Below are 16,076 nucleotides of genomic sequence, written 5' to 3'. Positions count from 1 at the left end.
TGCACTCCACATCCATGAGTAGTCCTGAGAATCCTTACTGGGAAAGGATTGGCCTCCAAACATTTGTTAAGTCTGCCGGTAGCTACCTTGGGGTTGGAAATATTTTAAGTGGCAGATAAATTTGTGCAGTCCATCTGTATTGTTTCGATTAATATGTCCTGGGAAATAGATATATATACAAATCTGTATGCTGTGGATCAAGGGCTGAGGCACCAGATCCCAATTTGTAGTACAAACCCCCCCCCCCTTACCAAGGCCAAGGAATATGGATGGGAGAGCCTAGGCGAATGACAGCCTCTGCAACCACCAGAGCTTTCACGCACCACTTGTACTGTGGAATGGCTTAAACTGGCACAGTGGATGGAAATGTTATCATATGGAAAAGGGGATACTATGGAAACCAACGTCATTAACAAGCATGTTACTCGCCAAGTCCAGGAAGATGGGCCCATTTACAACTCATACTTAATGGAAAATCTGGGTGGCCCTCGATGATGCAGGGAACTGATTTACCCACGGACTTGGAGCAAGAGTCCTACCCCATCCTGCAGAAGCACAGGTCAGAAGCACCTCTGAGATATCAAACACAAGACAAGAGAAGGGTAATTCTCATAGGTTCAGCTGAGACTACACAGGGCTACCCTAAGCCTGCAACTACCATTCCTGACTAGTGGGACCAGAAGGCTCAGCAAGCCAGATCCACACAGACCTACGGGACCCTTAAAAGGTACCTTGCCGCAGCACTAAATCTTCTGCTCCAGGAGCGCAGCCCTCCTAGGAGGTAAAACAGATGGCTGTGAAGTGCTGTGGCAAGGACAGAGGATGCAGGGCAGTGCTCTCGGGTTTTACTTTCAAGCGGGGGAACGTTAGGTTATTAGGTAAAGGCTCATTTCCATAAACACAAAGGATCAGAGAGGAAACAGGGGGAGGAACCCCAGTGACAGTCTCAAGCTCCCAATCAGCAACTCACTCATCTATGGTAAAAACAACTGCAGCATTTTATGCCTTCTCTCTTCTTCATATGCCTCTAATTTTTAACAGGCCTCTATGAAATGACAGCTGTATCCCAATACTGAAAATAGGAAATATTCAAAACTATGCACACTTAATATTACCAACGCAGAAAGGAACACTTACCTTTCTTTTTAGTGCCCTGTTTAACCTTTACACAAACAAAGTGCTCTCCTTTTCCAGGAAGTCCCAAGATGCGAAGAAGTTCTTCCACCTCATTGACGTTGTTGGGACATATTACACAAAAGGCATCTCCAGGCTGGTAGTCAAAGGTTGTATCCTGTTTTAAAATATGAGACAATTTTTATAAAACTGTAATAAACCAAGCTCCACAGCATTCTCATTCCTAACAATGACAAAAATCTTCCTACTATCATAATCACATGAAATCATATGTTCTTATACTCAGTACTGACACTTCATTGCTCTAATTACATCGGAAACTAAATACTAATGTTTTCTTTCCAGGTTGACTAGAAAAATCTTTCCTTCTTGGAGTTAAATATTTGGAAGCTCTTCAACAAGACCTGCTAAGCAACCTAAACAGAAGGAAAATAAATGTGTATTAAGAGGATGTGCTAAAAACAACCAGTCCAGATCATTAATTAGCAATGCACTTTGTTTTCTGGTTTGAGAATAGTGGAAAAATGAATAAATATCAAGTCCTCACAATGAATACAATTTTGCATAGCTATGTATTACGACTAAAAGAAAATTTGTCGGTTAAAACTATTTGATGAAATGTGACTGAAGTGACCCCAAGTAGTTTCATTTTCTGAAGGAAAAAAAAAAACAGTAAGGGAAGAGCACAGTGAAAATTAAAAGGTAGCTCAGATATTAAGACACAGGTTCTCCCTTCTTGGCTGAGGTTCTTGAGCTAACTGCTGAGCACCTAACTGATAGAACCGTAAGAATATAGATACATGCAAAATTATACTTGAATCATTATGATTTCCTTAAGCATCATGCAAGGCATCCTGCATACAAAAGCTGCTGAGAGTCTCAGGACTCTCAGGAAAATATTCCTATGTTCAATGCGTGCATACACCTTTCTGGACAGGATTCAGAAGTTACTTGGTGACAGGATACATACAATACATGCAAGAAAACAGTTCATCTCAGGGGCTTACTTGCTCAAAATTTAATTTAGGTAGCTAGAAGAAGTATAATATACTCTATTTATAACTAAGATTCCAAAGAAGTCCCATAGAAGTTTTGGCTTCTGGCGTGCCATGACTTTCACTGAACAAATTCAGACTTTGCATTTAGAAAATGGATAAACCTCAGCTGACTTCAGCCTATTGTAGAGGGAAAAATTATCCTTCTTTCTTTTTAAGCAGTCAAATAAGTAAACACCATTAACAGTTTCCCACCAATTATCATACATAACACATTTTTAGCCTTTACTTTTACCCACTAAAGAAAAAGCCTTCACTAACTTACTGCAATATCCAGTTCTAAGAGTAAGGCAGTTTTTATTGCATCTTCTCTAGTGAGCTGAACTGCTTTTGTAACTGGCACTTCAAAGGCTGTTCCCTCCAAAGTCAGTGAGGACAGGCTGGGATTCTGAAAAGGAGGACATGAAAACTTGCACTGAACAAATACAAATCAACTGTGTAACAGGTTATTATGATATACATGAATTAATGTCGGTGTAATTGCGGGTAATTTTTTCTTTGAAACTAAACCTTAGTAAAAAATGAGGAGGAAAAAAATACACTACACACACACACAGTGCTTTGCTCTACATTTTTAAAAACCGTACCTAAGTAGTAATAGACATATATTCAATTAAGTAAGTCAGTAGGCTTGAACAGTTTAATGCATCTAAACTATTACCAAATGCAGTTTAAGAGCTGTCTTAAAACAGACAGTTTGAAAATGGCATTTATATTAAAACGCAGAAAACTCCTGCCTAATTAAATGCTGACTAAGTGTAAGGAAAGGACCTAAGAAGAAAGAACAGAAGCTATTTAAAAATATCATTGCAGGTTAAGAAATTGGGACTTCAGGATTCAGATGGGGGTATTATTACAGGCAATTTATAGGAGAAATTCTAAAAACTGTAATTAAATTGATAGCTAAGTATCAATTGCAGAATGAGATCACGTTATCCCACAGTATTTCTGCACAAATGAAAATACTTGTTAATGGGCCACAAGAATAATTTTAGACTGCTTCCACCAAAGGCTGTCACTTTTAGATCAGACTACAGCCCTCACTTCTCCATCACTGCTGTCAGTGAGCATCATTTGATATCAGTACGGACAATAACCCAGAGGTTTTGGCTTTTACTTTTTGGTTTATCCTCCCAGAGGTGAGAGGGATATCAAATGTCCATTACAAGACAATATCAGCTAATCTGAAGATTTCCTGTAAAAAAGACAAATAATAACCGAGAACAACACTCGGAAGTTTTAACATTCTCTTATATTTTAACATTGCGATTAATAGCTATCAAGTTATGGTCCATCAGTTGGACTCTAATAGCTGTCTACATTCATATTCTCTCTAGGTCAAGTTCAAGGCATAATGACACCAAGGTTTAAGCTAAATAGAATTATCCTGTATTTGCCACAAAGGCTTAACAGGTAGACCATTACTGCTCTTCTACTGATTAGCATCAGCTTGTTAATTCAATCTTCAGACGTCAGCGCTCCAAGACACAATTCAAATCAATAACTGAAGAGATCATGCATCCAGCCTTCTTCAGATAACAGGGAGTTGGAGATGTTCGAAATCAAGCTGATGCATTTTAGAAGGAACCAACTTCAGTTTTGTTGGCAAAATATTACCCATGGTTGTTGCAATGCAAGATTTTGGGAAAGGATATGGATTGTAGGGTCAGATTTATTTTTACAGCTAGTGCACAAGGGACATACTTGCTAAGCGCCATCTCTGCTAAAAAAAATAATGTCCGAGGAAAAATCTGCACTTGATGCTTTCCAAAGCTCAAGACAACCATACAGCTGTACATCTGAAATCTAAAGACCATCATCTTTAATCTGTCCCTGAATTCTAGATTTGTAGAAATCTCCCCTGTCACAGCAGGGGAGATTTTATGAATTAGTCTCTTGGTATTCATCAAAAATTGAGTGCTCAGCTCCGCTTTCAAGCACTATAGCACCACTTCGGACCTGGTCTGTAATCCAAGAGTACCTCTAAATTGTAAATCCTTGTTTTAGTAATTTAGATTGCTTAACTCAACAACCTGTACAAAAACAACTACAAGTCTGAGGTTTCAAAGAAAAGTAAAATTCTCTAGCGTTCAGTTTCATGCATCCTATTTCATAATTATATTAGTTAGACAAAGTGATTTTCTCACCACTACTCCTGTCATCTGCAACTGAGACTGTCTAGGCTCTGAGGGCACTAACAGGCTTTAATGGCCCTGAGCAGCCTCACTGGGCTCCAAACACTCTGCTCGTGGCCCCAAGAGCCCCATTTAAGCTCAGACCTGGGCCTTCAGTTAATCATAGGAGTACTAGTCTCCAGCTCAGCCACAGCTAAGCCCATGCCTCCCCACGGATCCCATCAATCTGGGCTCTGGCCCGCAGACTGATTTCCCAGCCCGACCTCAGTCCTGCCTCATCACCACAAACTTGCCTGATGATCCGGACTCTTAGTTGATCCTGGCTACCACCTCCGGGTTTGCTAAGCTTGCCTCACTCAGGTATTGCGAGGGCTTTCCCTGGCTGGTGAGGTCCCTGCCCTGCTGGCCATGTAATCATGCTCAGCTCCCTGCTTAAGGAGGAGCCAGCCCTTGCTGCTCCCCAAGAGAGAAAGGCAAAACATCTGCCCTTTGGCAATCAAAAAAGTTCAAGTCACATTTTCCAGTTCTGAACATTAAATTTACCAACTGGAGATGATCAGTAGCTTATCCTAATTCTTCTCCTTGCACTGCAGGCCACACAGTAAAAGCACATTGATTTTTTATCTATAATTTATCTTCTTTTTGGAATAGTAAAATTATAATCACCGTTTTTTACAATAGCAAGTTTCTCATTTAGTAAGTATGCAGCAATATTTCAAGCAATTTTATGCCATCTTAGTTTATTATGCAAGGTTTGAAATTTGAACTGAAATTGCACCATAATTCTTTCCACAGAAAATGGTTTCACTGTCAGAATATAATCACTGATGATTTCAGCTCTTCCATTCCTGGCACTGCATTGCCATTCCCTCATCAAATTATTAGTTAGCCAGATTATACTTTTATGTCAGTGTGCTTAACTGACATGCTGACAAGTACATTCTTACAATATAAACAGACCTTTCACTTACAATTCAAAGAACTCCTGTGTTCAGGGACGTACCTCCTTTACATATGCGTCCACTTGCTCTTTGGGTGGTACGTAGGAGTATACACTCATGCTCCTTACCAGAACTGAAGGCTTGCATCATTCAACGTGAAGTCCTTACCTCACCATGGGTGTCCTGAAACTGGACCTCTAAATATTCTGCTGGCAAGGCAGGAATATTAAGAGCAGACTGGGAGACAGGAGGGACAGAACGAACAAGCGAAGGTTCTAGGTCTTGAGCTGAAGTCACAAGATTTATGTCAACCAGTTTCTGTGACAGAACATCAGAACTCCTCGCTCCCTCATCTTCTAGCTTCAAGTGCTGTATTTTTGAGGTTAAGTCTGGTTCACGTACACATGGGGCTGCAAAGGGAGAGTCAGAAACAGCATCGACGTTGCTGCTCATGCCTTTTTTTTCTTCCTGCAATAGAAACGCTTCTTTGAGGGCAAGCCAAAGTCCATCAATCCAAGGGTCAACCACTAGTTCCAAACTGTGGAGGGAAGAAAATAAAAAAAGTAACATGAAAGAAAAGGATAACCTATCGGACTGTTAATTTATAAATAATTAAAAGAACAAAAGAAGCTATACAACACTATTCATTTTCCTTTTTTTTTTTTTTTAAACATACAAGCAGCTGTTACCAAGATGACCTTTCTTGTTAAAAATTTTTGTTTCCATTTAATTATTACTGCTATTTAAATTTATGGGGTCTACAGTGTATAACAATCTCACTCCTTCTGTCAGCTTCTCAATGTTATTTTCTTACGACAGGAAGTTGAAGGGACAGTAGCAAAATACGGAATTTTTTGCTGCGCAAGAGCAACATCAATAGCTTACAATAACGTTCCATTTTTTATTTTAGAACATAAGAAATAAGCTTTATGATTATGGCAATGTTTGTGTGTACAATTCTGTCTCATATCATCATGCACAGAACCAAAATAAACTGCACTTCAAAATAAATAAGCCAAGCCTGCGGCCTACAGGCCAGAAAGAACAACAGAACAGGAAGGGTGTTGTTTCCTTATAAAATTCCTGTCTCTGAGGAGATCAAGGAAAACAGGTGGATGTTTTACAGAAGGAGGTGGGGGGGAATCATAAACCATTTTATAGATTGCCTAAAGAAGCTCTACTACAATAAAGGGAGAATTTGTTTAATAGATTCTTTAGACTGCATCCAATACAAGATGTGAGCTTGGATAAATCTCTGAAAGAGACCGAGATCACAATGAATCAGAGTCTGGTGGGTATGCAGAGAGAAATCCCATTATCCAGTGCCTGGCCACAGATACTATGGAACAGGATTTGGTTTGTATTTGCTTGGGTAAACAAAGAATATATTTTTAAAAACCCTTATTTATTCTAAAAATAATACTCTAAATTACTTCATTCAAAACAGTACTCTAAATTATTTCATTTCTAAAACTACTAAATTCCCTGAATTTTAACAAATGTTATAGATACTTGCTTAGATTTAAAAAATGCAGTTTCATTTAGCAGCAATTAAGATTGAAAAGGCATATTGTGCTGAGATAGAACTCATTGCTGTAAGGTGCTGAGCATTCAGGTTCACCGGATTTCAAAGAGTTTAGAGCATCTAACCAACTTCACACGTAGTAATTGCATCCTGAAGAATTAAAATCCAAAAGCATTAAGTTCTTACCCTACACAATCATCTGCTAATCCTGTATCATAGAAGTGCTGGGCACCAAGTTCCTGAAGTCGTCTGTCTACCGTCTTTCCACCATTACAAAAGAAGGTGTACTCTGAATCTCCTAGACCTAACACATTCAAGGAAAAAGGAATCCCATCAATTAGCCAGCCACACAGGTTACACAGACAACAATCTGCAAAGACAACACAAGATTTTCTCACAGGCAAACAAGATAATCTGATGTATCAAAGTGCACGTTACCAAAACACTTGTATGATCTTAACAATTTCTTGCGTGTCCAAAAGTATAGCTGAAAAGTTCCTCCTTCATAAATGCAAGACACAGTATTTAACTGAAAACGCCCTGCTTTAGATACTTAATACTTCACAAGACTCTTGCTTTAATTTAGGGTTTTCAGTATTTTTTTGGATTTTTACACTTTGCATTTAAACGTAAAGAACTGACATAACTAGAAACAGAATGAAACTGATAAATTGTTCGTAAATTATCAAGAGAAATTATTTTACCTTCAAGTTACAATTGTTACCATATGTCAATAACACAAGGGAGGGAATATGAGAAGAAATTAAAAAAAACTGGAATCTAAAAAAAAAGTCAGAAACATAGGAAGAACCAGTGATTTTATACCCTACGAAGAAAGAAAAAAGAAAACATGCATAAGGGAATCTGGGCCCAAAATCCCAGACCGGAACGAGAGCTACTAAGGAAAAGACTCTTTGCGGATCTCACTTTCACTGCACTGAACTTACGCAGCATTCTGTCCTTTAACAGCCATGAAGAGCTTCCACTTGAAGATGTATTTTGTTACCAGTTAAAAATTCAGTGGAGCCAGGAGCTACATTCATGGAGGAGCTGAGACTTTAAGATGTCAGCCAGTCCTCTGACCCACACTATACAAGATTAACAGCACATACCTCATCCCCAAGAGATCCTTATCTAATATAGTTTTGAAAATCCTGGTTATGAAGACTCCACAAGTTCTCTACAGAATTTGCATCAGCATCTCACTGTCCTAACTACCAGGATTTTTCACATCTTGACCCTTTCTTGTAATTTAAAGCCACTAGGTCCTTATCCCACCTATCAGTAGATAGTGACAACAGACAGACTATTCCTTTCTTCTTTACAACAGTCTTTTTGGAATTTCTGTAGGAACTCCGGCTCCCTCTTAGGGTAATCAGCATTAACACTCCATTAGACATACTGAAATGTAAACTAAGAATGTATTTTAAGACTACTAACTTTTTAGACTGGAATCACAAAACATTTTATAAAGTACATATTATATCTTTTACATAAAAAATAAATGTTAATAAAATGCTTATTTTTATATAAGCATGCTTCCATTTAGCTATGAAAACCCAGCTGTTTCACAAACTGTGATGGATAAATAGGCAACAGCATAACATCTCATAACATGTTTAGGATACATATATTTCACACTGCAATACTAGAAACCCACTAGAAGTTTCTTTTTAGTAGGTATTTCCCTTATTAGGAAACTAGAAGTTTCTTCACTCTTACCCATCAACTTAAATTTGTCAGGCTAAAATAAGCCAGTTTCAAACAGAAATGTCTGAAGTCGGTTTAAACGTAACTTGAAAAGTCAACAGCAGTCTTGAAATGGAATTACCCCCAAAGCAATTCTATAAATGTACGTGCCATTCTAATCTTCAAGTGTTCCTCCCCCATCAAGAAACTGACAGAGATAACCATTTTAATTCAAGATCAAGTAATAAAAATGATCAGTACTTCTAGTCCTTGTTGCTGCTGAAAAGCATGGAGAGGGGACATGCAGCTCCAAATTGTCCTTGCCATCAGCTCAAGTTATGTGAAATGCATTTTGCAAGTCTGTATTTTTGTTATCAACTTGTAATCTGAAGTCACATTCCTTTTATCAATCAGTAAATATGACCTTCAAAATGAAAGGGCTATTAAAAATGTGAAGAGATGGGATGATCTTAAAGTCTTAATCTTTAGCAGTATTTTATATAGCCTTTCCCTTTGGACAGAAAAAGGCCTGATCACTTACAAGGCCCGGTAAACATCCCTAATCCATAGAGATTTAACATGAAATTAAAACTTCAGCAATCACAGATAGCTTACATCATATTTCGTTTAGGCATAAAATTAAAAGTATAAAAAAATGAAATTGGTAGCTAACTTTCACTTTTGTGCCATGCTTCCTTTATTGCTCATAGAAGAGATTACACAAAATACCTGTTCAAAATATAAATGTATTATAAATATACATATTTTAAGAAATGCTATTTACAAGTACAAATTATTCACTGACAAACTAGTGCCGGAATGCTATAGAAAATATTGAATCACCTAACAATCCATATTGTAGATGTGCAAAATGATCAGGTGGCAAGGTCTTGTCTTGAATTTTCTTAATGAACTTGCGGGCAGTGTCTGGTGGGTCTCCAGTACCAGTAGTAGAAATAACAATAACTACAGGATCCTTTTCTGCTTCCAGATTATACTACAAATAATTGAACAAAGCAAGTTACAAAGTGACATTTGATAAATATTTGTGATCTTAGATATTACTTTCCATATTTTCTTTTCCCAAAGTTACAAAAAAAAGGTTCAATCTCATCTATATAAAAACCACAAACTCTTCAAGCAATTACAAGCTATTTTGGGGATGCAGCTCATCATCTTGCTTATTACTTTATTAACTCAATATTCAGAATCATCTGATCAGAAGAAATGAATGGTAGTCCGGCTATCAAAAAGCATGCCATCTGAGCTCAGAAGGTAGAAACAACCAGGGACTTGGAACATATGATTAACTTAAAAACAGCATTTACTTTACTATTATTTCATTTATTCACTGTTAACTTTTTTTTTTGTTTCATCTAAATTTGAAAATAGTAAGTTTTTTTTTTTTTTTGGCCCTAACTCTGTAAATTCTTGCAATCTTCGGAGAAAAATATAAAATCAATACACAGAAACCTCTAGGCAAACTCTGGAAAATAAAGCCATCTGCACATTTATAGTGAAACTACCAGCAAGCTGGATCTCAGCATCTCTTCCACGAGACAATGGGCATGAGTTGAAACAAGAGCAGTCCTGACTTGAAGTAAGGAGAAACTTTTTCCATCATCAGGAGTGTGAGGTGGTATAATAGCCTGCCCAGAGAGGCTGGGCCTTCTCGATCCTTGGAGTTTTTTTTAAGACCAGACTGGATAAAATGCTGAGCAACCTGGTTTGACCTCATGGCTGACCCTGCTTTGAGCAAGAGGCTGGACCAGAGACCTGCTCCCTTCCAACCTGAATTAAGCTATGATCCCACACGCAAAACTGAACGGCAGCATTCTGAGCATGGTAATACTCACGCTAAGAATACTGTATAACTGCACTCAGACAGCTTAAATATGCAACTACTACAGCCTTTGCTTTGTCATGCGGAAAAACATCTTTGCATATACGTCACAATCACACAGTTACCCACAATCTGGACAATTTATCCGTAGAAAACTGGGGTGTGCTTATATAAACAGTTGAGATCATTTATAAATTCCGTGAGAGATCATCTGGTCCTATCTGCTACCTTTCACGTTACACTGCCCTTACTAAAACGTTCTGTGCTGTGGGGAAACAAAGTTAGCTGTAAACTAAGAAAAGTAGTCTCTCTGCTCCAGAGTCAATCATCATTGGCCCTTCCCTCTCTCCTTCTCCCAATTCACTTATTACCCTTTGCCATCTCTGGTATTTTCCATGGTTCTGTTTTATAGGGGCTACTCCCTTTATTTTAGGTCATCAAGAACTGCCTGTGTTTAGTGTTCTATGTTCATAAATTCAGGTTTCATACAACCGCGTATTACTTTTCAAGTGAAATCCAGACTGTTTCCTTGATTATTCCAGTTTTCTACTAACACCTAGCTGCAGCACTGTAATAACATATTAACTGTCAGGTCAACCAAGCAATCCATTCTTTCACAGTACCCCTACATGCTGTAAGTTTGAATCACGTGAAAAATTGTTTCACAGTCATAGAAACATTGTTTGGAAGTGACCTCTGGAGGTCATCCAGTCCAATCCCATGCCCAAGGCAGGGCTAACCAACACTGAATTCAGTCAGCCATGGCTGTAGCTGCATCGGAAAACCTCTAACAGTGGAGATTCCACTCTTCCGGGCAACATCATCTATCCAGAACTTCTTCTACTAGTGTCAAATCTGAGTTTACCAATCTGCACTTTGTGGATTTTCCCTCTTGTGGTAGTCTTCCACTGCTGAGAAGAGCTTGACTCAAGCAGACTGCTTGACGTCACTCAAGGTCACTCCTTAGCCTCCTCTTTGCCATAAAGAGCAAGCCCAGACCCTTCAAACACTCCCTCTAGGTTTCAGTTTAAAATCACTCCTACCATTCAAAATTTAATAAAATAGTAGGATTACGAGACAACAAACATTGCAAGAGGTATTATGGTTTCAACTCAAGCTTTAAGTATATACATATCTAATTCACATGCTTCTGATGCTTGACACATGCTTGTCTTTAACTTGTGACAAGAGCAGTTTCAAGACTTCGATTCAAAATTTCACAGTTTGAACAGCTATTTTCTACATACTTTACTTAGTAATTCACTCAACTCTCATCTCCTCCTCAAGGCATATAAAATGCCACCGCTACGTCTACAATCCAGAAAGGTCAGGAATACAAAGAGACTAACAAGTGGTTTTGCGGTTATCATTTTTTCCAAGACTTTTGTGAAGAATCTAAAAATAGTTGCATGAAGCAACTTAAAGAACCACCTAGAACAGTATCCTGCCTCTGACAGCGCACAATACCATCTGCTGTTGTAGAAGAGTAAAGTACAGTATAAGAGAACAGAGTAAGCATGCAAGGATATCCCGAGTACTTTGCCAGACTTCAGTGAGCTGTGGTCCAGGGACATTCCCAAGCAGAGGTTTTGTCTTTTACAAGTTCATGCAAACTCCTAGCACCCACAGATTCCTGAGGCAAGAACTTCCAGGACTGAACTATATAGTGTGCAAAAAAAGGCCTTAACGTTCCTGTTGCAATAACTGGGATTTTCAAAGCTTCCATACCTGATTTTACAGGTAAAAATAGAAGAGCTTCATCAATGCACTGTCACAAGCTACTACAGTATTCACAAACAAAAGCAAATACTTCAAGTACCAAATGCAAGGGTCTATTGATATCACATAAGAAGTTACGCTAATTATGTTCCATTAAAAAACAAAAAAGATACAAATGTAAAACTTAAAAGCTGGTATATTAGAACAGAGGCAAGATTAGTTCATTAAATTCTGATGAACTGGCTTTCTCCACTGCACGTTCTCCTCTGCAAACTTAAAGACAATGTTTTGGAAGCCAAACATTTGGGATAGATTCCTTGGGAAGAAAAGTCAAGGTCATCCGGCAAGCAGAAGGGCAGAGATCCTGCACTGATTTGTGCCAATTATCAGGAAGTCTGATGCATATCTAGACCAACAAAAACCTTACATATAGTTTCTTACTGTCTTCCACTCCTTCCTGTATCCCTTGACATTCCCATCTTCAGCCCATTCTTTCTCTCCCTTTTGAATTAACTCCTCAGCTGAGGACAGCACTGCTGCACAACAGCACAGAGCAACCTGCTCAGGCTGCGTATGACTGCTGATGGAAAAAGACGTGATCAAACAGTCAAATGATGTCTTACCCAGAATAATACATATTGTGGCAGATGTGCTTATTCAGATCACTCCAAGAACGATCACGTGCAGTGTCCCAAGAACATATCCGTTTAGCCTCCTGTTTTATTGCTCCTACCTCACTTCATTTTAGTCTTTCATCAAAAAAAAAAAAAGCAATCACAGTAAACAAATGAAATTTTAAACAACAGGACTAACCTACAAGAAAATGCAAAAGCTTGTGTTTTCCAAAACTTGACCACTCAGTGTTGCATGGCAACAGGATCACATTATGACTACCGACTCTGCAATCATCTATTCCACCCAAAAATCTTCACAGTAATTCTTTTAAGTGCTGACGAGGTCTGAGAAATACCCGACAGCAGCAAAAAGAAGGGCATTCTCCTAACTGACAAACACACCCAAACCAGAACCCCTCTTACTTCCTCACTTGATGCATATGCTCACCTTCCTGAACCATGTAGGTTGTAGAACAAAGCCTCAGATTTAACATGCCCAAAAGATTTCAGAACTGGCCATGCCACAGTCAAGTGAGCTCTTGCTCCAGTAAACTGTGCCCTTCTGCCTTCCCCTCCCTAATTACACCTATGCTTTTAGATGCTCTCTTTATTCATAGTAAAGGGTGAGGAAAAGCCCAATTGGTGAGCTGCAGAAAATATTTTTTTCCTAAGGGCCTAACTCTCAGCTTCTCAATTCAGTGCATCTTTCCAACTCATCAATAACCCTCAGCTCTGACTTGTATTGCCAAATTTGACAAATTACATTTAGTCAAGTGGCAGATCAATAGCAAGGCTAGAAATATCCCACCTACACCATTCCAGAAAGTAATCTCCAAAGCGCTCAAAGGCTGAAGGAATTAAATGTAAGAACATAAGAAAAATCTTCATATTCCTTGGCTGCACAAAACTTTTTAACAATTTGCTACATATTGAGTGAGTGTTGATTCAAGAGTCATGTCCAGCTACCAAATAAATAGTGTTTCTCCAATAAAGTAACTCGCTAAAAGAGTACTAAATTATTATTAACTTCTTCACATATTTACAAGTGCATGAAAAAAAATTTCTTTCAGGTGGTGTTTTCTGCTTATCTCATACTGTTTACTCTTTTCTACAGCTGAAAGTAGAGAGCAGTTCTGAGTACTTTATGAAGAGAACTCTACTCCAAAGTGTTCTTAATTACAGAGAGACACTAACAGTTTTCAGACCCTTACCTTCAAGTAATGGTAATTAATTAAAAGCTACTTCCTTGCTCCAGCCAAGCTATTTATTTCTTTCTGGAATATATCTCAAGTGTAGCTAATGTGAACTGGGATGAGTCCACACGTTAAACAATCTCAACAAGACCCCACACAAAAACTCAAGGTCATGCTGCAGTACATACTTAACAGAACACAGGAGCTCAGTACAACACCGAACAGCAGCTAAAACTGCAATAATCATTTAATCACATTTAATAGCAGCTGGTATATTTTAGGTAGGTGCATATGCATAGCACTCACTGTTATTAAGAGCCACCACTCAAGCACAAAGAAAAACGCAGCCCAAACATCTATTTTTAAAAACAGCATGGAATAGCTCACCTTGTCCATTTCACTTATACAGTACATATCAGCTTCAAGCCCATGGGCACCTGCTTGCTGTTGTATTTCCTCAGCTATGGCTTTTGCCTGCCCCTTTTGTGTTGCATACAGGAGTAAAAACCTCCTTTTTAGGTTACAGCACATTTTTTTTTTAAAAACACAGCACTTTTTTTTTTTTAAGAGATGCTGTAGGGAAAAAAAGGAAGAAAAAACAAAGGTGAATTTACTGCATGCATAACAGCAAGAGACTGCTTTGTTTATCACATTAAAGAGCTACCTTAGAGGTCAGCAGTACTGGTGTTTAACTTGCAAATTAAGAATCTACTTGAAGGAGAAGCCACTTCGCAGAATCAAGCTGTTTGCAGGCCAAGGTTGAGAAGGACCAGGTAGTATTGTTCTTATGTGCTGTACTGCCTCAGTATTGTAGTAATATTGCAATATGTCCAGTATCAACAACCTAGTTTGTAAACAAAGCAAAAGAGAAACAACTTTCATGAAAATGAATACCACGTGTTACACAATAAGTTTTATTTTTCATTTTAAGTCAGTGACAGCTGTGGTTATTTTTCTGACCTGCATTCAAAAACAAAAAAACCCACATAGACCTGGTGAAGTCAAACTACAACCCCTGAAAAAGTGAGGAAAAAAAATTCAATTTCTTCTTCTCTGAAGTCAGTAAGATTTTTGCCTTAATACCTTTATGCTTTACTGTCTATTAAGTGTATATTTTAGAATACAAACATTATTTTCCATTCCATATTTCCAAAGAGTTCCTTACACAAGTGCTACTATGAGATTTACTTGTTTAATTATTTTTTCCCCCCAAAATAAGAAAACATCTTATAGACACCTTCTGTTATGTGAACCGCCACTCCCTCCCCAACTCTTGCAAGAAGTAGGATGAATGAGATGCCTATCTTTATTCATTCACCTGGCTCCTAAAACCTATTCCTTTTCTTAGATTAAAAACCTCTCTCATTCACTTTTTTTTTAATGACTTGACACATACACAACCCCACAGACCTAAAGACGACTCCTAGACGCAGTGAATGAAAAAGACAAGTAGAATGTCTCTTGTGCAAATACTGCAAATTATTCTTTCACCAATATTTTGCTATTTCTATGGAGCTGCAGTAGAACTCAAATATCCAGAATTAAACTGCTAACTGGACATTATTTGAGATGCAAATTTGAGATTTTTTTCAAATGCTTGGGCCCTATTTGCTATACTTCACCTACTGACCCCACACAGGTTCAACTACACGACGCATTCAGTGCTCTAGGCACATACTTTAATTTATTGAAACCTGTGGTCAAGTGATTTGCAATCGTATTTTTTTTCCTCTCTTTCCCCCAGGGGAAAAACAAGCGTAGCTCAACTGTGAAAGAAGAATGCCACCTACTTGGTGCTCTACTGACACAGCACCACGTTCCTCTCCACAGTATAATGGAATATATTGCCTGCAGTGCTCTTGCTTTCCTGCGCTGTATGCTCTTGAAAGATGATATGCCACTTTCAAATACGCGATTGGGCTCAACTAAAAGGAAAGGGGAAAACCATGTAATTCCTTACTACTGAGCTTTCCTGAGAATCCCTCTAACTCTAAGCACGCTTGCAAGCTGCCCTTAACTAGTCACGTTGGCCTGTGCTGGCACTGACCCACCAGAGAACACCACCACGCCTAGGCGGGGGAAGCAACGCACGATGTGAGGGCTCAAACTAGGTCTTCAGATGAAACTAAGGATGAAATTCCAAGAGAAAATTGTCCAAAAAAAGCTGAATAGGGAGTCCCCCTGAAGCAAGGCCGCGATTTTCAGGAGCTGAGGCCCGCTGGACACCC

The 16,076-nt window shown here is 38.5% G+C and overlaps 1 protein-coding gene across 5 annotated transcripts in view; it reads right to left on the bottom strand.

The window, feature by feature from the left end:
* The window catches only part of MTRR (5-methyltetrahydrofolate-homocysteine methyltransferase reductase), a 35,499-nt gene that overhangs the window by 19,135 nt on the left and 288 nt on the right, over positions 1 to 16,076 (bottom strand). For 3 of the 5 annotated variants that reach the window (XR_011138958.1, XM_068931365.1, XM_068931366.1), the window contains exons 2-9: positions 15,639 to 15,773; positions 14,513 to 14,692; positions 14,236 to 14,421; positions 9,323 to 9,476; positions 6,977 to 7,094; positions 5,434 to 5,803; positions 2,455 to 2,577; positions 1,138 to 1,291 (exon numbers count right to left, since the gene is read on the bottom strand). Coding sequence is in view for 4 of the 5 variants with exons in the window: in XM_068931365.1 (XP_068787466.1) it covers positions 1,138 to 1,291; positions 2,455 to 2,577; positions 5,434 to 5,803; positions 6,977 to 7,094; positions 9,323 to 9,476; positions 14,236 to 14,379 (1,063 nt within the window). In the remaining variant the exon portion in view is untranslated. The remainder of the gene's footprint in view (positions 1 to 1,137; positions 1,292 to 2,454; positions 2,578 to 5,433; positions 5,804 to 6,976; positions 7,095 to 9,322; positions 9,477 to 14,235; positions 14,422 to 14,512; positions 14,693 to 15,638; positions 15,774 to 16,076) is intronic. The other 2 variants (XM_068931367.1, XM_068931368.1) reach the window with 1 other exon arrangement.

Source organism: Struthio camelus, chromosome 2, assembly GCF_040807025.1.
Source record: "Struthio camelus isolate bStrCam1 chromosome 2, bStrCam1.hap1, whole genome shotgun sequence".
In the NCBI taxonomy this organism is placed as follows: Eukaryota; Metazoa; Chordata; class Aves; order Struthioniformes; family Struthionidae; genus Struthio; species Struthio camelus.
This window is presented reverse-complemented; position numbering and strand designations above follow the sequence as displayed.